Below are 25,897 nucleotides of genomic sequence, written 5' to 3' on the forward strand. Positions count from 1 at the left end.
CACTGGTAAAGGCAAATATTATAGTAAAGGTAGTGGATCGACCACTTATAAAGTGAGTATGAAAGTTAAAATACAAAAGTAGTAAAATTAACATTCAGGAAGTAATACACAAAATACAAAGATGTAAAACATGTCAAAAACATTAAATGTCAAGGGAGAGTAAAAGTACAGTATTTAAAAATATATGGCATTTTTGTTTTTTATATTTTTTAAAGACTTATTTATTCTAGAAAGAGCGTGAGCAGGGTGAGGGACAAAAGGAGAGAATTCAAAGCAAACTCCCTGATGAGCATGGAGCCAGATGTGGTACTCAGTCCCAGAACCCCAAGATCATGACCCGAGCAGAAATCAAGAGTCAGGTGCCCAACCGACTGAGCCACCCAGACATCCCAAAATGTAGTGTTTTTAGAATGCAGTCAAACTTGTGACTATCAACTTAAAATAGACTGCCGTATACATAGGTTATTATATATGAACTTTATAATAACCAAAAACCTATAGTAGATAAACACACACACACACACACACACAGAAGAAAGAGAAATTAAGGAGTCAATCCCATTTACAACTGCACCCAAAACTATAAGATAGCTAGGAATAAACCTAACCAAAGAGGCTAAGGATCTATACTCAAAGAACTATAAAGTACTCATGAAAGAAATTGAGGAAGACACAAAAAAATGGAAAAATTATCCATGCTCCTAAACTGGGAGAATAAATATTGTGAAAATGTCTATGCTACTTAAAGCAATCTACACATTTAATGCAATTCCTATCAAAATACCATCCATTTTTTTAAAGAAATGGAACAAATAATCCTAAAATTTATATGGAACCAGAAATGACCTCGAATAGCCAAAGGAATATTGAAAAAGAAAGCCAAACTTGGTGCCATCACAATTCCAGACTTCAAGCTCTATTACAAAGCTGTCATCATCAAGATAGCGTGGTAATGGTACTGGCACAAAAACAGACACATAGATCTATGGAACAGAATAGAGAACCCAGGAATAGACCCTCAACTCCATGGTCAACTAATCTTCAACAAAGCAGGAAAGAATGTCCAATGGAAAAAAGACAGCCTCTTCAATAAATGGTGTTGGGAAAATTGGACAGCCACATGCAAAAAAATGAAATTGGACCATTTCCTCACACCACACATGAAAATAGACTCAAAATAGATGAAGGACTTCAATGTGAGAAAGGAATCCATCAAAATCCTTGTGGCGAACACAGGCAGCAACCTCTTTGACATCAGCCACAGCTGATGTTCCTAGGAACATCGCCAAAGGCAAGGGAAGCAAGGACAAAAATGAACTATTGGGATTTCATCAAGATCAAAAGCTTTTGCACAGCAAAGGAAACAGTTAACAAAACCAAAAGACAACTGACAGAATGGGAGAAGATATTTGCAAACAGCATATCAGATAAAGGGCTAGTGTCCAAAATCTATAAAGAATTTAGCAAAGTCAACACCCAAAGAACAAATAATCCAATCAAGAAATGGGCAGAGGACATGACCAGACATTTTTGCAAAGAAGACATCCAGATGGCCAAAGACACATGAAAAAGTGCTCCATATCACTCAGCATCAGGGAAATACAAATCAAAACCACAATGAGATATCACCTCACACCAGTCAGAATGGCTAAAATCAACAAGTCAGGAAATGACAGATGCTGGCGAGGATGTGGAGACAGGGGAACCCTCTCCTACACTGTTGGTGGGAATGAAGCTGGTGCAAACACTCTGGAAAACAGCATGGAGGTTCCTCAAAATGTTGAAAATAGAACTACCCTATGACCCAGCAATTGCACTACTGGGTATTTACCCTAAAGATACAAACGTAGTGATCCGAAGGGGCACATGCACCCGAATGTTTATAACAGCAGTGTCCCCAATAGTCAAACTATGGAAAGAATCTAGGTGTCCATCAATAGATGAATGGATCAAGAAGATGTGGTATATATACACAATGGAATACTATGCAGCCATCAAAAGAAATGAAATCTTGCCATTTGCGATGATGTGGTTGGAACTAGAGGGTATCATGCTTAGCGAAATAAGTCAATCGGAGAAAGACAATTATCATATGATCTCCCTGATATGAGGAAGTGGAGATGCAACATGGGGGGTTAAGGGGGTAGGAGAAGAATAAATGAAACAAAATGGGAGTGGGAGGTAGACAAACCATAAGTGACTCTTAATCTCACAAAACAAACTGAGGGTTGCTGGGGGAAGGGGAGTTGGGGAGGTGGGGTTATGGACATTGGGGAGGGTATGTGCTATGGTGAGTGCTGTGAAGTGTGTAAACCTGGCAATTCACAGACCTGTACCCCTGGGGATAAAAATATCTTATATGTTTATAAAAATATCTTATATGTTTATAAAAATAAATAAATAAATAAAAGTCAGTGATGTAAAAAAACAAGCAAACAAACAAACAAAAAACCACACACACACACACACAAATACTGAGAAATGAATCTAAACATACCACTAAAGAAAGCTGTCAAACCTCAAAGGAAGAGAACAAGAGATGAAGAAAGGAACCAACCAACCAAACAAAAAAACAAAAACAGTTAACAAAATAGCAGTAAGTACATACTATCAAAAAATGCTTTAAATGGACTAAATTTTCAAATAAAAAAATACAAGGTTAGTGAAGGAATTAAAACAAACACACACCAACAAAAAAACCCAAGATCCATCTATATGCTTCCTACAGGAGACTCACTTCAAATCTAAAAAGCACACACAGACTGAAAAGGCAGGAATGACAGAAGAAATTCCATGCAAATGGAAATGATAAGAAAGCTGGGGCAGCAAGACTTATATGAAGCAAAATAGACTTTAGATCAAAGACTGTAGCAAAAGACGAAGGGCATTACATAATGATAAAAAGATCAATCCAACAACAAAATGTAACATTTGTAAACATTTATGTACCGAACATAGAAGTAACTAAATATATGAAATAAATATTAATAGACATAAAGGGAGAGAAGTTGACAGCAATATAATAGTAGGAGACTTTAATACCCCCACTTACATCAATGGTTAAATCTGACAGAAAATAAACAAAAAATATTGGTTTTAAATGACATATTAAACCAGATGGATTTTGTAGATATCTACAGAATGTTGTATCCAAAAACAGCAGAGTACACATTCTTTTCAAGTACAAACAGAACATTCTCCAGGATAGATTACATGTTAGGCCACAAAACAAATCTCAATAAACTTAAGAAGATTAAAATCCTACCGAGCATCTTTTCCAACCATAGTGGTATGAAACTAGAAATGAGTTACAAGAAAAAAAAACTGGAAAAAAAAAATAAACACATGGAGCCTAAACAATGTGCTGCTGAATAACTAATAGGTTGATGAAAAAAAAGTCAAAAGTGAAATAAAGCATCCCGAGACAAATGAATATAGAAACAGAATATTCCAAAATTTATGGGATGCAACAAAGGGAGTTCATATTGATACAGCCCTACTTCAAGAAATAAGAAAAATCTCAAATGAACAGTCCAACTTTACATCTAAAGGAGCTAGAAAAAGAAATCATGAAGCCCAAAAGTAGTAGAAGAAAGGAAATAATAAAGATCAGAGTTAAATAAATGGAATAGATGCAAAAAAAGAAAATGGAGATCAGTCATAATAAGAGCTGTTTCTTTGAAAAGATAATTGTAATTGGCAAACTTTTAGCCAGACACATCAAGAAAAAAGGAGAGGGCCTAAATAAATAAAATCAGAAATGAAAGAGAAGTCACAACTGGTATCACAGAAATACAAAGGATCATAAGAAAACTTCTGTTAATGATTATATACCAACAAATTGGACAATCAAGAAGAAATGGATTCATTCCTAGAAACACAGTTTTCTAAGACTGAATTGTGAAGAAAAAAATAATTTTTGAATAGATCAAGATTACTCAGGAGATTGAATCAGGAATCAAAACAAGTTTAAACAGGCAAAAGTCCAGGACCAGATGACTTTACTGGTGAGTTCTATCAAACACTCAAAGACTTACTCCCAGTATTTCTCAGACTATTCCAGAAAATTAAAGAGAAGGGAATGCTTCCAAACATTTTACGAGGCCAGCTTTACCCTAATGCTAAAACTAGACAGATGTGCAATAAAAGAGAATTACAGGCCAATATCCATGACAAACAAAAATCCTTATCAAGATATTAGCAAACAAAATTCAACTATATTAAAAGGACCATACACCATGATTACATAGGGTTTATTCCAGGGATAGTTCAAAATCTGCAAATCAATCAACATGATACACCAACCACATTGATCATCTCAGTAGATGCAGAAAAAGCATTTGACAAATTTGAACACATGATAAAAACTCTCAACAAAGTATACATAAAGGGAATATTCCTCAATGTAATAAAGGTAATTTGTGACAAACTTACACCTGAGATACTCAGCATTGAAAAGCTGAAAGCTGGGCGCCTGGGTGGCTCAGTGGGTTAAGCCGCTGCCTTCGGCTCAGGTCATGATCTCAGGGTCCTGGGATCGAGGCCCGCATCGGGCTCTCTGCTCAGCAGAGAGCCTGCTTCCTCCTCTCTCTCTGCCTGCTTGTGATCTCTCTCTGTCAAATAAATAAATAAAATCTTAAAAAAAAAAAAAAAAAAAAGAAAAGCTGAAAGCTTTCCTCTAAGATCAGGAACAAGACAAGGATATCCATTCTCACTGCCTTTTTTCAACATAGTTTTGGAAGTTCTAGACAAGCAATTAGGCAAGAAAAAGAAATAAAGGCATCCAAATTAGAAAAGAAGAAGTAGAACTGCCACTATTTGCAGATTGCTATCACATACAGATAACCTTAAAGATTCTACCAAAAATGGTTAGAATTAATAAACAGTAATTGCAGGATACAAAATTAATATATAGAAATCTGTTGAGTTTCTATATACTTATAATGAACTAGCTTAAAGAAAAATTAAGAAAACAATCCCATTTATAATTACAATAAAAAATAATAAAGTATCTAGTTATAAATTTAACCAAGGAGCTGAAAGACTTGTTTACTCAGAAAACTATAAGACATTGATGAAAATAATTGAAGACACAAATAAATGGAAAGATATATTGTGCTCATGGGTTAGAATAATTTTTTCTGTTAAAATACCCATACCATGGGTACCTGGGTGGCTCAGTGGGTTAAGCCTCTGCCTTCAGCTCAGGTCATGGTCTCAGGGTCCTGGGATCGAGGCCTGCATGGAGCTCTCTGCTCAGCCTGCCCTTCTACCTGTTTGTGATCTTTCTCTCTCTCTCTCTGTCAAATAAATAAATAAAATATTTAAAAAAAAAAGATTAAATGCCCATACCATGCAAAACAATCTACAGATTCAGTGGAATCCTCATAAAAATATCAACAGTGTTTTTCACAGAACTATAACAAGTAATCCTAAAATTTGTATAGGGCTGCAAAATGTCTCTAATAGCCAAAGTAATCTTGAGAAAGAAGAACAAAGCTGCAGTTATCATGCTCCCTGATTTCAAGTCGTTCTACAAAGCTATTGTAATTAAAAAGTGTGGTCCTGGGAGAAAAAAAATCATAGATCAATGGAGTAGAATTAGAGCACCCAGAAAGAATTCACACATATATTATTAATTAATCTATGACAAAGGCAGGAATATACAATGGGGAAACAAAACAGCTATATGCAAAAAAAAAAAAAAAAAAGAAAGAAAGAAAGAAAGAAAGAAAGAAAGAAAGAAAGAAAGAAACTGGATCACTATATGCAAAAATTAATCCAAAATGGACTAAGAACTTGGATGTATGAAACTGAAACCATAAAATTCCTAAAAGAAAACACAGGCAGTAAAACATTGACCTTAGTGATGGATGAGACCCTACTTTGTTTTACATGGCCACATTTCCTGACCTTCATTACCCCCAGCCCTCTTTAAAATAGCACCTTTGGTTCTTTCTGGGGTGATGAAAATGTTCTAAAATTGATTATGTTGATAGTTGCACAACTCTGTGAATATACTAAAAAAAAAACTATTTATACTTCAGATGGGTAAATTTTACCATATGTGAATTATATCACAATAAAGCTGTTATATTTTTAACATCTTAGAAGAATATCACCTTTGGCCTTTCTGCTCATGTGTCCTGTGAAAGATTTTTTTTTTTTTTTAATTTTGAGAAATTAGATACTATAGCAAGTACAACGGGGGATGCTAGAGCTACTCTCTAGTTTTCAATTCCTAAATACCAGAAAATAGCAGCTGTAACTCTGGGAGAGTGTTCTAAATCTATTATATTTTTGGAAGAATATTTCTCAGAGGACTGTTTCAGAGATAAGCTGCAGAGAATCAAGTGTTTACAATATAAACATACAAATTCGATATGCATTTTCCTGGGGGTTTCTGAAGAGAGTTATCGTGTGGAGAGTACATTAGAAGGTAATAGTTCAAATTTTGCAGAGTGTGGAAAGAAAGTAATTTCTAGGCTAGTGTTCTGTCTTTTAGCATTTTTGCTTCAGATGTTTAAACCTGTCAAAAGTTTAACTGGTTTCTAGAGAGAAGTAGAGAGTTCTCCAAAGCCCTTTTTCCTCATTGATGGAGGCTATATTATGTAGGCCATTTTTTTTCTTGAGTTCCTTGTGTAGTCTCCATTTTTAAAAAAGTTTTTATATTTAGTAAGCAAATATAATACCAGTTATTGAAGGTTAAGGGAACAAATGGAAGGGGTCTCTTTGTTCATGTTTAGTTACAAAGAATATTTTATTTGATATTTCTATCTTGATATTTATATTTTTGTCTTCATCTGTTTCCTCTCAAAGTGTTTGAGTATAAGGAGGAAAAAAAAAAACTGGTAAGCTTAAAAGAAAACACACACACACACACACATACACACACACACACTCCAGCAGGCTGTTTTGGAAGTGTCCATAGTTATGTAATCAGCCCAGTATGTGTAAAACATCCATCAACTTAAGAATAAGAAAGTAAGTAATAATCTTAGCAGAGAATTATCCATTTGTACTCAGTGATTACTCATTTTTGAAAGCGTCCTATAAAAGGGATAATTGCAGAGAGAATATCTGCAATTACAATCTAGATTTTGATATGAGAGGTAGGCTTGCTGATTATAGGTTTTCAGGTAGATATTTAAGTAGTAATTAAATTAATCTTATATTTTCACCTGTTCTCAAATGTGAATAGAAATAATACAAGGCTAAAAATAGAGTTTAGAGAATTAGTGGGTTAGCCACCACCACTAATGGATCGGCCACAAGATACGTAGCTGTTATCTTCTGAGCCTGTGCTCTGTGACAGACACGGCCTCAACTTCCCATCTCCCTTTACTTCGTCACATTATTCTTGTTCTTAATAAGATTGCATTTCCTTTGGAAGATAATTATTCTCCTGGCATAGAGATAATATTAATATTGGTTTTTCCTAATGCCCTCTTTTTTGCTTCGTATTATCCTGTATTCTTGGAAGCGAGGGCACAATCCATCAAGAATCTCAGTTATTGAAGGTTAAGGGAATTCATACCATTGGCCAAATACTCTCGACCACATTCATAGCTGCCCATCTCCAACAGTTTTTTCCTCTGTCCCCTCTAACCTGTCATCATGATCTTTTATTAAGATAGGGTGTTTGACTCATCTGCCACCTGTCTTAATTAGAACTCCTGTACTCCTATAAACCATCTCTCTTGTTACTAACTGGAATGAGCATATCCCTGATACGACAAATTCAGAAACTCCACTCTACAAATTCTTATTCTCTTTTCTTTCCTATTTCACCTATTCTGCTTTTTATATTTCTTTAACATATTTTATTTTTCTGGTCATCTGGCTTCTCATGCATTCGTTTCTCTCTTCTGTCTAAATTCTAGCGTCAGTCATTTTGAATTTCTTCAATTAACTGGCTCAGTTTCAAGCTTTCTCTTTTCCCTAGATAGACTTCTGTTCAGCATGCCACCAACCATAAAACCAATCAGCCTAAATTGTAGTTGCTCCTGTTTCAGTTCTCCAGCTGATGGGTGCTACTGGAGGAAGAAAGTGGGCCCAGATAACCCGGTGGTAGAGTGTTTGCATATATCTTTTGTCATTTTCATAACTTCCGTGAAAGCTATCATTATCACCTTTTTCTAGATTAAAAGAAGGGAGGAGAAGGGAGAGGAGGAAGAAGAGGAAAGTTGGGTGTGAACGCAGGCCTTCTGATTCACGACAGCACAAAGGATCAGCAGTTCTAGATGTCATATTGCACATCAGTCTTTCTTCATGAGGTCTCTTACTCTGATTGTCAGACTCCTGGGCTGCACTCTGGAGCGGCTTGAAGTCTGTCTCCATAGCTATGCCCATGGCTAGAGTAATGCCAGCCTTTATTTGATTTGGTCCTGAGTTATTGTCAATCTCAGTAGTAAGGTTGTGAGATTTTGCTATTTGTTTTAGGGTAATTAGGGCCCACTTACATGGCTAGTTAATGGGAATCACTCCCAGCTAGTCACCAGGACTGCCAGACTGTGCAAGAAGTATGAAATTGATGCTGGGGAAGCCACTGATAAGCGTTTATTATGGTGGCTGATACTTTTATCCGATATAAAAAACATTTTCAAATGCTGATAGTTTATTTCCAGTTTGCTTATGGAAATTTAGAAGACTAAATCATAAAAGAAGACAATCTGAAGTCAATGAAATAATTTTATAGAGTTTACTTTCTGGGGACAATTCGTATGGGAGTAGGAAAGGTATTATTATTTTAGTAATTCCAATTTGGGGTTTTATGAGCCATATCATTTGGAGGATAAAGAATGCAAAATAATTGAGATTATAGTTGAAAGTGTAACTCAGGTGATTAACCAAGTAGTATATGGTGGATGGCAAGTAAGTGAAGCTAGGGTATTTACTTGAGGAGTAGATACAGGATTTGAAAGGTGTAAGAAGTTTTAATCAGAATAGGATATTAAAGTTTGACATATATGATGTGGTAACATTTCAACTAATTACAAGGCCCTGTGGTGGTGGAGTGCAAGTGTGAAGAAGTCCGTGAACTTAGGGTGTTGATAGACCATCAATGTGAGCTCTGAAATTTTAAGTAAGAGCCAAAGGAAGGGTAAGTTTACTATGAGGCAGACGTCAAGTTCCTCAGTGTTTGTAGAAGGTGACCTGGCGCTAAGTGATTAGCATGGATAAAGTGGCAATATACCTAGATGGCCATACCTTTGGAGGAAGAAGAGTGTTGCTATTGAGCTAGAGTAACACATTCCTGTGGAGGGTGCAGAAGGGATTTAGGAAGATGCTGACTCCACTCTCTTTTCCTGATCTGCCATTTGAGGTCTGTGTTGGAGATGGCATAACTGAGGAAAAGGCAGTCTACGTAAGCTTCTTGGGAATCAGAAAGCAATTCTAGAATTCCTGTTGAAAGGGCTATGGGTGGGGATTGGTGAGAAAGAACCAGGAAAAGTGACATTAAGCCACTTGGTGACAGGTATTAGGGATCTGAGGCTGAGAGGTATGGATTTATAAAATAGACCATTGAGGCTCCTTGTGGAGTGATTTAAGACATTTTTTGTTGTCTGTTAGTGTTATCACCGGCTATTTGAGCCACTCCTGCTAGTCTACCCGTAAACTGAGCTACTTGCTCTTTTCTGAGTCCCACTTATGCCTGCCTCTGCTCACATAGGCAGTTTTCCAAATGTCCCTTCCACTCTGTCTCAACGTCTGTAATCAACCTCCTGTAAAACCATGTCCGCCCTCACCTCCTCTGAGATGTTTTCTTCATACTTCTACCCAGATATATATTCTGTTTTTTTTTTTTTAAGATTTTATTTGACAGACAGAGATCACAAGTAGGCAGAGAGGCAGGCAGAGAGAGAGGAAGGGAAGTGGGCTCCTGGCTGAGCAGAGAGCCTGATGTGGGGCTCGATCCCAGGACCTTGAGATTGTAACCTGAACCAAAGGCAGAGGCTTTAACCCATGAGCCACCCAGGTGCCCCATATATTCTGTTTTATTTGTCATGACTCTTGAGATGCTTTGTATTTATTGCAGGACTGCATATTTTAGTTCATTTCTTGTACTACCTAGCCTGAGTCTTTTCCCTTTGTGCATGTAAAATACCTTGCTGAACATGGCAGTCAAAAGGGACTCCCAAACGTTGAAGAAGCCCTCCAGGTTCCTAGAGTTTTAATCCATGTGTTGGAATATTACCAATTCATTTCTCCATGTAGTATGGTCAACTTTGTTAACAAAAATTATTTGTATACTTAGAAAAACTCTCAATTGAACTTAAGACATATATTCATCTGAAAAGCTAGACTTATTTTTTTAATGTCACTGCTTCATTTCAGTCTCTATCTTCAGCTGCCTGTTATATACCTGTCTGGTGAAAAAAAAACAAACAAACCCTTTCTTGGGGGTGGGGTGGGGATTTTCTCTAGCTATTTATTAATCAAAGAAGACTTCAGCTGTAATTCATGTATCAGCTTCCTATTTTCTTCCTGGAGAATAAGCCACAGATTCCCCCTCCTCCCCATCTTGGGCTCAAAGAATGCTGAAAACCCCTAGCAAATAGAAAACATAGTTAAAGGATGACTGGAATATCTGTACAAGGTTTATTTTTGCTACCATAGCAACTACCGGCAGTTACATTGTCTCTCACTTTTGGAGCTCCTAGCTCACATGAAAAATGTTAACTGGTGTGACTTTCGGTATTGACCCCTGCTGGAAGTTGAGGCTCTGTCCCCTGTTAATCATGAGGAGCTTTGTCTTTAAAAACAACAAAACAAACAAAAACCAAACCAAACAAACAAAAGCCCCAACTCTTTAAATCTTTGACTACTTCAGTTTTTCGTGGGATCCTCTAGAAATACTCTCATGTATATCTGACTACTTTTCCTTAGATATCAATTTAGTCTTTATATTCATTATTTAAAAAAATAACTTATTGACTCTTCTCGTACTGATAGAATAAAAAAAATAAAAATAACTCATATTTTGCCTTAAATGATCTATAACATAGGATGGGAATTAGATGATGTGTAATAAGTGAGTGTCCTTTTCTAAGTGTTCAGTGAATATAGGACAGGGAACTAGGGTGTTCAATGGGAGGAAGGGGGAGAGAAATAAGGGTGTCTTCTCAGAGGAATTAACATTAGAACTGGCCTTTTTTGGAGAACCAGTGTTTTGGACAACAGATATGCACTTATCACTAAGGGTTTCACAGAAGGAGCTGTGCAAAATATGTGTATTGAGAACTGTGTATATGCTTTAGCAATGTGTAGGGAACTTGTGGGACTGAAGAACTATCTGTGAATTCTTTAAAGAAAGGAACTAAAATTTAATTAGAGATTCAAAATACAGACACAAAAATAGATCAGTAAGACAATCTAGGGTTATATGCACAGTGTTTGAGTAGCTTCCATGTGCGGTGCCTATGGTGATAGTCCTCCCTTCTTCAAGATCTTATTTGCGAATATAAAACATGCATAAATGAAAACTTGGCATTTTAGTCAGTCTATAAAATTAATATGAATGAAGTTAAGAGTTAAGTGCTGTGTATGCTGTGAAATGAGAGAGAACACCAGGAGCTGAGGAGAGAAAGGAAGCCATAGAAGGTTAGGGTGGCCCACTTGGACCTGCTGCTTCTCTTGCCTAGATCTTAGGCTTGCCCTGGATCTTAGTCTTGCTGCTGCCATCCCCGCTTCCGGCTGCCTCTGCACCTGTGGAGTGTGTGACAACATCCACTCCCATGATTGGTGTCCCCCTCCCTGCACCCCCCCCCCCCGGTTCTATTTATTTGAGAGAGAACACACAAGGTGGGGGTGAGGTGGGGGGGAAGGGAGGGGCAGAGGGAGAGGGAGAAGCAGGTCCTCACTGAGCAGGGAATCTGATATGGGGCTTGATCCCAGGACCCTGGGATCATGACACGAGCCAAAGATAGACGCTGAACCTACTGAGCCATCCAGGCACCCCTGGTATTTGACGGTTTTAACTTTGTATCTCTCGAATTAAAATGCTGATCTAAATCTTGGGTGTGTTTGGAATGTCTGGGAAGGAAGAAGAGATTTTAGTGTCTGGATTTTTAGTATCTGGATCTACCCAGGCAGCCAGAACACGTGCTCCTGACACTGCTGCTGAAGGCCACAGTCCACAAACCCAAGAGGCGTTTGTCCTGTCTCTCTGAAAGACCTGTGGCATGTTGACACTCGTTGGATTATTGCGTGGCAGTCCCCACACACGGTCATCGTAATCATGTGCTGAAGGCTTAATCTTTCCTTTGCATAATTTAAGAAAAACATCTTGAAAAGCTAGACAATCTACTGAATTATTGATAACATTTAAACATAACCATACTAATACTGAGAAATTATTCATACTTTTGGGGTGCCTGGGTGTCTCAGTTGAGCATCTGCCTTTGGCTCAGGTCATGATTCCAGGGTCCTGGGATGGAGTCCCACAGCAGGCTTCCTGCTCAGCTTCTCACTCTCCCTATGCTCCTCCCCCAACACATGTTCTCTCTCTCTCTCAAATAAATAAGTAAAATCTTAAAAAAAAAAAAAAAAAAAAAGGAGCATTCCTACTTCTGTAATCTATGGAAATCTTAAATTATAAAACATAAAAGGCAATACAAAGTAACAAGGGAATTAGAAGTATTGTTAAAATGAAAAATTATAAGGATAAAAATTCCTTTTTTTCTACTGGATAGTTTCTCTGAGGTTAAAGAGAAAACACTATTAAGAAAATAATGCATGGCTTTGTTCAGTTTAAAAAATATACACACTGATAATGTCAATTATTTAGGAAATGATTTTTACATTTTTTCTGAAAAAGCAACAGTGGGATTTGAATACCTTCTTATGGTCTTGATGTCTGTTGAAAATAAGTCAGTTTTATTGTTTTTTCCCTGGGCATGTAGTTACTTCATGCTTTTTTTTTTTTTTTTTTTTTTAATATTTTGAGTACAGAGTACCTATAGATAAGTCATTTCATAGTTCAAGCTTTTGAAATAAAATCAGGGTGGAAAATTTAATTTGGAGCACATTTGAAATTAAATTAGACTCTAAGTTTAATGGATAGAGTATAGGTTCTGGGTTCAAATACTGCCTCCTATGTACCTCATTAACTCTAAATTGTTCCTATTCTTAAGTATCTCAGCAGAATGCCTGCTTGGCTTATTATGAGAAAGGATGAAGGAATTCTTGAGAAGCACTTTACGAAAACCTGGTCTGCAGAAAGTGCACAGTATGTGGGCTCATGATGATGCCAAAGCGTTCTTTTATCTAAAAATTAAAATGTTAGGGGCTTCTAGTTGCTCAATAGGTTAAGTATCCAATTCTTGATTTCACCTCAGGTCATGATCTCAGGGTTATGAGATCAAGCCCATGTTCTAGTTGCTTCTAGTTGCTCAATAGGTTAAGTATCCAATTCTTGATTTCACCTCAGGTCATGATCTCAGGGTTATGAGATCAAGCCCATGTTCAGCTCATGAGTTAGGTGTGGAGTCTGCTTAAGATTCTCTGTCTCTTGCTCTGCCCCTACCCACTCTGCAAAACTTTAGCTCAATACAGCTATAGTTTGTTGATAATAATTTTATTTTTAGTGACTTTTTACAGAACTGTTCCAGCCTTATCCATTAGTATTCATGTACTTTTTTTTGGGACATAGACCATTATTGTGCTTTTCTTTTCTTTTTTCCTGTGGATATAGGGCACCTAAAAAATAAAAGCCTTTCTGATTTAAAAAAAAAAAAGTTTAATCACTGCAAAGAAGATGTCTGTTTTTCTCTATGTGTTATTCATTATGATCTACATGTAAGGTGCTGAATCTTATTTTTGTGCTTTTGATTTTAAAGTAGTGAAAGTTACTTTCACAATTAAAATGCAGCATTATGAAATTCAGAATATTATGGAAGGAAACAGATTGCTCACTGCTGGTAGAATTCTGAAGGGGGCATGTATCTATTTAAAATTCTCCCAAGACGAAGGAAACGCCCAGAGGAAAATATGCACATCACAGGCAAGGTATTCTTAAAGGGTGTCTACTCTGGAGCTTGACTAAGTGGAAGAGCAAATTATTGACTGAGAATCATATTTACTTCTTGCCCAGAGACCTCACAAGGCGACAGCGTGTCTTCATGAAAACATAGCTTCTCCACTGTGTCTGTTGCTTACTCTGCCGTTTGGATTTCCACTTTACCCGGCAGAGACATGGGCAGGGCCGCCCAGGGCAAACATCATTTGGCTTCTAAATAAGGCACTAAGATGGAAATACACAGAAGTAGAGTGGTTCCTGAATGAATAGGAGAACTGCAGCTTCTGTCCGTTCTAGGCAGTGATCATAATACCTGTGTCTTTGTAGAGCTTGTAACCCAATATCCTAGGAACCAAGGAAAATAATCATATTTAGCTTTAGAATTAATGTTGAATTATTAATTATTTTCCAAGAGGAAGCCACACTAAGAAAGTTGATCTAGAAAAAGCCCTCATGACAAATCTTAGAAATTTTCCATGTGATTCACCCAGAGGCCTTTAAAAAAAAAAAGTATGCATCTGTGTTTGTTTGTATCTTTAAGTGTAAATTGACTAATAAATTATAGAGTTACATTTTTTTAAACTGATATACTTTTTTTTTAAAGGGATAGCATAGAATTAATTTCACTGTCAAAAATGTTTATTGCAAAGGCCTGCTTATGTTCTCTTTTGGGACATTAGAATACTCAGTAAGTTTTAGCTATTTCTATGCTGCAGACTGTTGTGCTGAGAACTTTCTTTATAGTAGCATATTAAACTCCTGAGTAGGTGTTATTACCCCATTATACAGATGAGGATCTAAGACAGAGGATAAGTCACTTGCTCTACACTTGACCTAGGAATCAGCCCAGGTAGTCAGCACTATCTTGCTAGACTGCTTCCGCCTTGAAGCAAAAGTAGCACTTTGCTGGAATTATAGGATAGTGGGGTGATGTTGCAACTACTTATCTGAACTACAGAATAAGAATAATTGTATTTCTACCTTTTAATTAAAATATAAGAAGTGCATGAAACAAACCATTGTCAATAGGTCAAAGTGCAGCCTGAAGAACCTTCCCACAGATGGGAGCCTAGCCCGTATTTCCTTATTAACATTACTCTTCTTTTAATTTCACGTCTATACTAATGGAGCTCTACCACCTTAGCTCTTCTTTCCTTCTAGACTGATTAATTGGAACAGTGGTTGGTGGGGAAATCCTAGTCCATGTGGTCTCTGCTGCAGGAGCTAAAGGGTGTTTTTGCTAGATTTGCTCCCAGGGACCCTCCTGTTCTGACAAGATAGTCCTGCCTGGGCCTGAGCGCCTGTGGGAAGCTGGGAGATATCCTGCCTCGGAAAGACTAGCGAGGTATCTTCTTCCCAGAATTTTGATTCTAGGGAGTGGAGGAGGGGTAGGGTGGAAGCCGGGTTTTGTGAGAACAGCCAGAAAAAATAAATAAAAGAAAAATAACAGTGATAAATGCTTTGAGGAGAATTAAAATAGGGTGATGTCATAGCAACTGGTTTGCTGCTTTAGACAACATCCATGAAAGTCTTTATGAGAAGTTAACATTTAAATTGATATGAGTGATGAGGAAAGAGGAAAGCACAGGGGGAAAAGAATTCTAGGTCTGGGGAACAGCAAAGGCAAAGCCCCTAAGGTTGGGAGGCTTATGAATAACAGACCTACAAGAAAGTCAGTGTTGCTAGCGTACAGAAGGCTTATGAAAGGAGTCTGAGACTGAGATAGGGCCAGTCTGGTTGGATTTTTTATGCACTGATGAAACTTTTGGGATTTACTCTTAAAACCGTAGGAAGCCTTTGGAGGATTTACAACAGAGAATGAGTTGATTGAGTTTATATTTAAAACTGATCACTGTAGAGGTGCCCGGGTGGCTTAATCATTAAGCGACTGCCTTCAGCTGGCTCAGGTCATGATCCCAGGGTTCTGAGATGGAACCCTGCATTAGACTCCCAGCTCCTCAGGAAGCCTGCCTCTCCTTTTCCCACTCCCCTTGCTTGTGTTCCTGCTCTTGCTATCTCTCTGTCAAGTAAATAAATAAAATCTTAAAAAAACATAAAAATAAAAACCATCCCTGTTGAAGTGTTTAACAGAGACTGGAGTGTTTAACAGAGATTGGATTGCAGCATGACGGCAGAGAGGCAGGGAGACTGTACTGGTGGTGTATGTGGAAGGTATAGGTTGACCTGAAGTTGTAATGGAGATTGAGTATATGGATTCAGCATTGATTTTAGATTACATTTGAACAGTGAAGGAAAGAGAATCAAAGTTAACCCTCAGATTTTTGGCTTTCCTGTGGCTGTTTATTGAGAAGACTAAGGGAGGAGAAGTGAAGATTTTGTTTTTGGCATTGCCAAATTTGACATGCCTAATTAGCTAGCCAAGAGATATAAAGAAAATGGCTTGGGGCACTTGAGTGGCTCAGTTGGTTAAGCTTCTGTCTTTGGTTGGAGTCCTGGGATTGAGCTCCAAGTTAGGCTCCCAGCTCAGCAGGGAGACATCTGTCCCTCTCCCTCTGCTCTTTCCCACTAATCATGGTCCATCGCTCTCTCTCTCTCAAATAAATAAAATCTAAAAAGAGAAAAAAGAAGAAAGAAAGAAAGAAAATGGGCATTAATATCCCAGTGGGGTGACCATGTGATTGATTATGCCACGTGGGACACCTTGGAGAAGGAAGCAGGGGTGTGGTGGGATTTGGGTTTTACTAAAACTCAACTACTATACTAAAGCAAGGACAACAGAGGTAAATTGTGGCTTCCTTGGCAAACCAGAAGGTATGATATGTAGGAATCTAGTTCCAGGAAAATATTTCAGGATTGGTAATATCAGATGTTTAGAGTAGTGCTAAGAAGTCAAGTAAGATAAGAACAGAGACAAGGTCTCTTCTTATCCAGAGCAACATAAAGGTATTTGGTGATATGAAACTGTAGGACAGTATCAGTAAGGTGAAGAGTGCCAGCCAAAGGGTGCTTGGGTGGCTCAGGGGGTTAAGCCTCTGCCTTCACCTCAGGTCATGATCTCAGGGTCCTGGGATCCAGTCCTGCATCAGGCTCTCTGCTCGGGACAGAGTCTGCCCCCCCCACCCCCACCTGACTGCCTCTCTGCCTGCTTGTGATCTCTCTGTGTCAAATAAATAAATTAAAAAGAAAAAAAAGAGTGCCAGCCAAATGGGAGTGGACTGATGAGCCGATATGAGGTAAGGAAATAGACAAAAAAAGTATAGACATCCTTTTAAAGAGGTTTTGTAGTGGAGAGAGATGTAGGTGAAAAACAGAGCTCTTTTGGAGACTGTTGGTTCCCATCAACACTGGAAGGAAATCCCAGTGGAAGCTCTCGGTTTATTTGAGGCCATAGCTTGCATCAAAGGCAATATGCACAAGTAGAAAAAGAAATAATGCTTTTGTGAGTGAAAATAATGGGGCACGTAATTTTGGACCGCAGTTTCTGTTGCTATTATTTGAATAATCTGTATTTGATTTTGAGCATCCTTAAAAACTCTGAATTGTTACAAAGATAACCTTTGATTTATAAAAGAACTATAAAATCTAACCTTTCAGTTGCTACTCCATTCACTTCAGGGCCATAGTCTTCTGGTCTGGTAGGGGTAGAGCCATTTAACTCAACTATCAGCTTCCATTGGCTATATTAGGGTTTTTATGACGGGAAATGGTGTTTGCCTTGAACAAATGGAAGTCTTAGGACTTCTGCAGGAAATGTGCCTGTTTCCTTTTCCTTTTTACAAAATCAGATACCTGAACTTTTCTCTGATTTTTTTTAAATCTACCCAACTTTTTTCAATTATCATCCTACAGATAATTTTACGATTTTTCTTAAATATCCTACAGATGTATTTCTGATCACTAGCATCTATTCATTAATTAAATTGTCTAGTGAGGTGTTGCTTAAAACTTTAAAAGAATCATGTATGTAGAGAATCTGCAAGAGTTTATAATTTTATAAAAACAGATAAAAACAGTGAATCTCTGGTTTTTAAGCTGCTAAATAAGAAGCAACTTTTAAAAACTTCTATATGAAACACATTTCCTTCAGAAAAAGCTGTGAAAATGTTACATGATCATTCCTGGAATGATTTTGAAAGACCAGTAAATTCCTTCTTTTGCATATTTGCCAGAGGTAAGAAGTGCCTGGCACTGACAACACATGATAAACAGAAGAGTCAGTAACAGAACAGGACAGTTGGTGTAGCATTCTCTACGAGTAAATAGCCAAAGGAACGGTACCATTTCATGGAGGTTTTATGAAAGAATTGTAAGTACCTATGATTTGTAAACTTATGGTAACTTTAAAATTCCTCAGCCTCTGCTTTTAAAAATGGTCTAATGTTTTTCTTTGAGCTCTTATTACTTTTAATATATCTAAGGACTCTGTCAGAATTTTTATAGAAAAAGCTGAAGAACTTAATGGTTTTAGGAATTGACATTTTAATTTATATCATTTATTCTCCTTGACACATTAGATGTTTATGCGATGATGTAATTTTTGCTTTTTGGCGAAAAAGAAGAAAAATTTAAATATAATACTTAATCCATTAAATTCTGTGTGTTCATATAATACTGTTTATTATTTTTATTGTCTAAATTTTATTTTTTAAAATTTTGTTTTATTTAAAATTTTATTTATTACTATTGTTCACTATGTATTATTATGTTTGATATACTTTCAGGCTTTAAGCCATGGTGATTTTCCTTTCAAATTATCATGAACATTTCAATAAATACTATGATAATTATACTTATCTAGAGCTTTAAATTTTACCAAGTGCTAATCACTATCTCTTATAATACAAGAACCCTATAAAGTGTACTTTGAATATTTTCTTCATTCAGTGTCAGTAAATAAATAAATAATAGCAAATAAGTAAGCTGAGATTCAGTTTACGTTACTTAACAAGAAATTCAAACTATAATTAGCATTTTGAACTCCAGATTGGTATTCTTTTTTTTAATACTGTACTGGCACTGGTTCTTTCTATATTAACACCTGTTTAGGGAGTAAAAATAGCATAGCATTCAAATTTGCCTAAATTAAACAAACACAAAGAACCAATCCTTAATACATTACTCTTCGACCCTGAGTGTAATATTAATTCTTGCAGCATAATCCATGAGTAAGAACGCTGTGAGTCGAAATTACGACTTGGCTGGTACTTGATTGTATGATTTTGCTTACTTAACTAACCAAAGAACACAACATGACTCAACACTTTGCTTATAAATAATACTGTATTTCCTTTGTAAAATGTGTGTGCCAAAACTTCATCCTCTTTTTAGAGACCCCACTAACCTCATCCTTTAAATAGATGCCTGGTGTTATGTAATCTTAGATGAATGTGAAGACAAGTCTTTTTGTGTATACTAAAATTTTGGGGTAGAATATCTGTGGTAATCAAAATGCTTCCTTTAAATGTATTCCAAATGGCTCCCACTGTCTGGGGAGTTAAAAGAAATAAGGTCAAGAAAGTGAACAAACATTGTCTTGTGGTACAAAGTATTTTTTCCCAGCTTTATTAAGATATAATTGGCATAAAACATTGTATAAGTTTAAGATGTACAGTGTGTTGTTTTGACACACTTATATATATATTGTGAAATGATTACCACCAGAACTTCAGCTTAGCTCACATCACATAATTACTTTTTAAAAAATTAATTTATTTATTTGAGAGAGAGATTGAGAGACAGAATGGAGCAGAGGAGAGCGAGGGAGAATCCCAATCAGATTCTTCACTGAGTTTGGAGCCCGATTCTGGGCTCGATCCCATGACCCTGAGATCATGACCTGAGTTGAAACCAAGAGCTGGATGCTCAACTTCTTGTGCCACCCAGGTGCCCCCCCCTTTTTATGGTTAAAATCTCTCTGAGCAACTTTCAAATATATAATACAGTATAAATAACTGTAATTATCTGCTGTACTTATAGCCCAGAAGTTATTTGTCTTATAATTGGAAGTTTATACCCTTTGTCTAGAAACTCCCCGTTTCCCCTACCCCTTGGCCTTAGAAACCCCCATTCTAGTCTGTTTCTGAGTTCAGTACTTTTAGATTCCATGTATCCATGTATACTGATATGATACAGTATTTGTCTTTCTCTGTGTGACTTATTTCACTTAGCATAAAACCCTGAAGGTTCATCCATGTTCTCATAAACAGCAGGATTTCTTTCCCTTTTAAATGGCTGAATAAGATTTCATTGCATTTATATGCCAAATTTGCTTTATTCATTCATCCATTGATGGGCAATTAAGTTGCTTCCATGTCCTGTCTATTATGAAATAGTGCTATAATGGACAGGGGAGTGAAATTATTCTTTGAGATCCTCTTTTCATTTCATTTGGTCAGGTACTCAGACGTGGGATTTGTGGATGATATGGTGTTTCTATTTTTAATTTTTTGAGGCAGCTCTATACTCTTTTCCATAGTGACTATACCAGTTTACCTTTGCACTAACAGTGTGCAAATGTATTTCTTATAGCTGCTCGGTATTTAAAGAAGCCTTCCCAAAGGTTATGAAATTACAAAAACCTTAGAGAATGGAGAAGTAACAATTGTTTGTACCTAGGCAAGATTCTAAGTGTTGAAATTATAAATGAACTTGCTATTATAAAAAGTATCTAAAACCTGGAAAATAGTAAGTTCACTAGAATCAGAGTGGTTAATTTTTTAAACAGGGGCTATGTTTCTGAATACTTTGTAGAAATCTGACTTGCATAATTCAAATATAGTTTTCCTATAGAAATAAATACATGAGATTTATGTTTTTCAGTTTTTTTAATTTTTAATTTTTTATAAACATATATTTTTATACCCAGGGGTACAGGTCTGTGAATCGCCAGGTTTACACACTTCACAGCACTCACCAAAGCACATACCCTCCCCAATGTCCATAACCCCACCCCCTTTTTCCCAACCCCCCTCCCCCCAATGTTTTTCAGTTTTAATCATGAAGAAACATTAAAGACTCATACACATAAAAATAACAGAAAATGCAATCTCACCATATTTTGTTTTAAAGATCAAAAAAATGGGTCATTATTATCTGTCTGGTTAATTGCTGTTAATCACACAGTGAGGATTATAAACTAAACCAATCCATTTATCCATGTAGGCCATGAGGTCAGATAGTTGAGACTATAAACAGGCAGATTTAATGATGTCATTAATAAGAGGAGAATCTATCTCTGTGGTGTCTTATTTACTCCCACTAAGCATATGTTCTTTAGAAAGCAAATTACTGAACAGATGGAATAGGGAAAAAAAACTAAGGTGAGTAACAGAACTAATTTAACACAAACTCATTATACATTCAACATTAAGTGTATAATTATATTGCATTTTCATGTTTGGAATGATTATGCATCACTCTTTAAGGTTAAATTTGTTTTCTACATAAACTTGAAGTTATATAGTCATAACTCCAAGTGGAGTGTTTAGATGCCTTATTAGTGCTGTTTAACTTTGTCAAAGGAAAGGGGATATTTATTCATACAAAGAAAAAATGCTGTGGTTAGTCCAAAAGCTGTATATACAGAGATATACAACTAGAAACTCATTCTTTCTAAACCCCAACTGTTTTTAACCTTTCCACAATGCTGTGCTTAGTACTGACTCCCTTTCTTTTAAACTTTAGCCTATTGTCAGTTATGTCATAGAACTCTCAAGTCCTCTGAATAATCCACTGGTGATTCTGTTTGTGGGGTAACTTGTTTGTTAAAAGTTTTGACTTTTTGTAACAATGTAGCTAAGTCCCCCCCCCCCCCAAAGAGAAATGCTAGAAAACAATGTAAAACTGTTGTTTAGTTTTTATTTTTTAAAAAGACTTATTTATTTATTATTTGACAGAGAGAGAGAGAGATCACAAGTAGGCAGAGAGGCAGGCAGAGGGGGAGGGGGAAGTAGGCTTCCTGCGGAGCAGAGAGCCCTGTGGCTCTCAATACCAGGACCTTGAGATCATGACCTGAGCCAAAGGCAGAGGCTTAACCCACTGAGCCACCCAGGCAGCCCTAAAACTATTGTTTAAATAATTTAAAAATAAATTGAAGATTAATTGATGAGTGATTATATTTGGCTGGGGGTTTTGTTTGTTTGTTTTTTTAATTACTCATGTGCAATCACAGAATGATGATTTTCTGATTTTCATAGTTGGGAGAAAGGTTGGTCAAAGGTAGCTATCATTTCTTGAAATGCAGACATAAAATATCTCATCAATTTCATGAAAATATGCCACAGTCCACCAAAAAGAAATAAAAGATTAGTTTTGCTTTTGTGATAAAATGTAAGTAACATTATATTTTTTAATTTTTACTTTTGAACTTTTCCTTAAGGAGTAGAAAGAGATTAAGACACTAGAGTAAGAATAACGTGTGAATGATGCTTATGAAATTTTCGGGACGAAGAATAGCATGTAATCTTTTTGTGAGAGCATTGCAATATATCCAATTGGTTTTTATTTTAAGATCAAAAAGTGAATGTCCGTTATTATTTTAGCTCCTTTATCTTGGCATTCATAATACAGGACACACCTATTATACCAGAATTCTTGTGCTAAAGTTGTTTTAATGGCTTTGATATTCTGAGGACTATTTTTGAACAGAATCTTTGCTAAGATTTTGTGCTGTACTGACCGCCAGTACTTGGCATGTTATATATGCCTTTGTTTCTAGATCCGCCTGTTTCCTCAGGGAAAGTTTTTATAAATGAATGAGGTTACTGTATGTTTCTTTGTCATTTCCTTCTGTTGTTTCTTGGGAGGAAAAATTGCAATAGATTTTACAGTATTTCTACCCTAAATTAGCTACCTTTCTGTGAAGCTGAACTGTAGGGTAGTTAGGAGGGCTGGAAATAGTATTTCAGGTTGCTTAAATCAGGCAGATGACACATAATTTACTTTTCAGAATGTGGGTTATTTCCTTTGCTTGAAGAGACCAGCTATAGTTTTATAGATCATGATGAGCATGAGTTAGTCTTTAGCATGCACGTCCATGGTTTTCTTCTGGTGAGCCAGGGCTTCTTTTAGATATTGTTCCATAGAAAATAATAATGAATTATCTTTATTGAATAGGTCATACATTTTTTTCCCCCTGTCATTCCAAATAGAATTTTAAGCCTCAGATTGTTGTTTTATCAGTCCCGGCCACACATAGTAGGAGATTCAGCAGCGGAATGGCAGGGGGAAAGGAAATGGGTGTGGAGATCAGCTACTCTGCAGTTGACTAACTGTGACTGAGGACAAATTAATTTTCCTCTTAGGAATTCATTCCTTATGCTAGAACATACAGAAAACAGCAACTCTGCAAGGTGGTTGTAAGAGTTCACTATAACGCATACATAGTTTCCCACCTATTGTAGCTTCATGAGTTCACGACTGATGTTATTATGGGTGCTTCACCAGTGCTCATTGATTGATTAAACTGAAGACACCTAAAGAGAAAGGGAGAACAAGGTAACATTTGGGACTTCTCATGCATAATTGAGTAAAATAGTAAGCTATTAATTTTTTGAGTGCAGAAAATGCCATTTTTCCTTTTCTACCCAAAGTTAATAATGGTAGCTTATAAATGCTATCATGTGGTAGTCTGTGTGGGGAAACTCATGTTGCTTTACCTCCTGGTTCAGAGTTCTTTCCTAAGTATCATTACCTGTTTTTTTTTTTTTAAAGATTTTATTTATTTCAGACAGAGAGCAAGAGAAGAGAGAGAGAGAGAGAGAGCGAGCATAGGCGGTAGGGCGGGGCAGAGAGAGAAGCAGAGAGCCTGCATGGGGCTCGATCCTAGCACCCCAGGATCATGACCTGAGCCAAAGGCAGATGCTTAACCAGTTGAGCCACTCAGAGGACCCCCCTAAGTATCATTACCTTTAACTTTATGCTTACTCTATCAAGTGAGCTCATTTTAATTAATCTATAATTTGACCTTTTTCACACAAAAGAACATAATATATATGGCTGATATTGAGGATATATATAAAATAATTTCTTTGGGGGAGTTGTCACACTAACAATGTGAGATGTTAGGAATCCTAGTGGTTGGTTGGTTCTCTGCATTGCTTAAAGACAACCGGATTTTTATATGATTGAGAATAATGTATTTTTGTGCAAGTTCTCCTTTCTTTCTGAGAATCAGGGTCTGATGGTGAAACTTTAATTTCATACCAAAGATATCAACTTGTCTTGTTTCGGCATGTTGTTAAGAAATTGGGATTTATTTATTTATTTATTTATTTTTGGACTGGGAAAATATTTAAGCACCTGACTTTGTATGTATCCGAAGACAACATTCATTTATTTAACAATATTTTAGGGGCGCTTGAGTGGCTCAGCCATTAAGTGGCCACCTTCAGCTCAGGTCATGATCCCAGGGCCATGGAATCTAGCCTTGAGTTGGGCTCCTTGCTCAGCAGGGAGTCTACTTCTCCCGCTCCCTCTGCCTGCTGTTCTGCCTGCTTATGCTCACTCTCTCTCTCTCTCTCAAATATATAAATAAAATATTTAAAAAACCCCCAAATTTTATTAACCATCTTCTTTGTGCCAAAAAATATTCTATCTCCTTCAGGATATAGCATTAATCTAGAGCATTTAAGTAGCTGGACTCAGCAAGCTTCCAGTCACTAATCAGGTTTCACTAATCTGAACTAATGACCAGTCAGAATTGTGAACATTTACAGTAAGCCCTTTGAACATTGTTGCCGTGAGAAAAGCATATAATATGTAAACAGGGACTTCCTTGCTTAATGTGCCATTTTGTGCTTGCAATAAAGAGACACCAAAAAATGAGATAGGATGGCAAACTCTTTCTTAGAGACCTTTTCTTTGTTGGTTTTCAATTTCATTGTGATTTTTCAGTTCTGATAATGCTTATGACATTTTGTTTCTAGTTTTTACTTTTTATTAAATTATTTACTTTGGATTTGAGAAAAGTTATGAAAGCAGTTAATAAAAATAGGGTAGTTCCAGATTATTCCTTCCCCATATTGAAGGGATTATATCTATAGAAGGATAAAAATGATGGTTTCTGGAGAGTTACATTTTATGTATTTATTTATTTTTATTTTTTAATTTTTTTTTTACATGTTATATATTTGTATCTTAATACTGCTTGGAATACTATCCTATTGAAAGAATTATTAGTATAATTCCTGACCTGTGATATGATCCAGTGTTCTCATTTTTACTACCTTTCTTACAAGAGGAAGAGGTAGCTGATGTGTTTTTTGCTTAGCCTGCAAGTGTTTAGATGAACTATAAAAATGAGTTTTGGGCCATGATTTCTTAAAGATTTCTCGGCATATGGATCAAAGTTCTCTAGCAATCCTGTGTCTAGTAATACTGTAGAGACTCTTAAATTTCAGTGAGCTCTCTCACAGGATCAAATAAGACTTCTACCTCCTTGGTAGAACATCCTGAAATGGCTGTGCTTGGCACAGAAGAACTCCTGGAGCCCTAGATTGTCTGCATTACCTCTTACTATGTTTTACCAAAAATGTACTGTTGAATTTTATATGAATGAGACCATGAAAAGAATAAAATAAAATGATAAAAATTCTTGAAAAAATAAAATAAAATGATTAAAAAACCCCGAAAAATGTACTGTTGAATTTTATATGAATGAGACCATGAAAAGAATAAAGTAAAATGATAAAAATCCTTGAAAAAATAAAATAAAATGATTAAAAAAAACCCAAAAATGTACTGTTGAATTTTATATGAATGAGACCATAAAAAGAATAAAATAAAAATTATAAAAATCCAAAAAAAAGATAAAAAATAAAATGATAAAAAAAATTACATTGCTTGCCCATGTCTTAATCTTTAGAGCTCACTTCAAAGACGACTTGGAAAGTAAGTCATTGCATGCTACTTACACAA

General features: G+C 36.4%; 1 protein-coding gene across 22 annotated transcripts in view; it reads left to right on the top strand.

Annotated features, from left to right (window-relative positions):
- Nucleotides 1-25,897, top strand: part of COBLL1 (cordon-bleu WH2 repeat protein like 1) — a 167,502-nt gene that overhangs the window by 52,918 nt on the left and 88,687 nt on the right. Inside the window, exon 1 of one of the 22 annotated variants that reach the window (XM_082691222.1) lies at nucleotides 18,190-18,287. The exons of the other annotated variants lie outside the window; for them this stretch is intronic. Coding sequence (XP_082547348.1) covers nucleotides 18,277-18,287 — 11 coding nt within the window. The 5' untranslated portion in view covers nucleotides 18,190-18,276. Of the gene's footprint in view, nucleotides 1-18,189; nucleotides 18,288-25,897 lie in introns of those variants that run through there. 22 annotated transcript variants of the gene reach the window in all.

This window comes from Mustela nivalis (genome assembly GCF_964662115.1).
Source record: "Mustela nivalis genome assembly, chromosome: 11".
NCBI lineage: Eukaryota > Metazoa > Chordata > Mammalia > Carnivora > Mustelidae > Mustela > Mustela nivalis.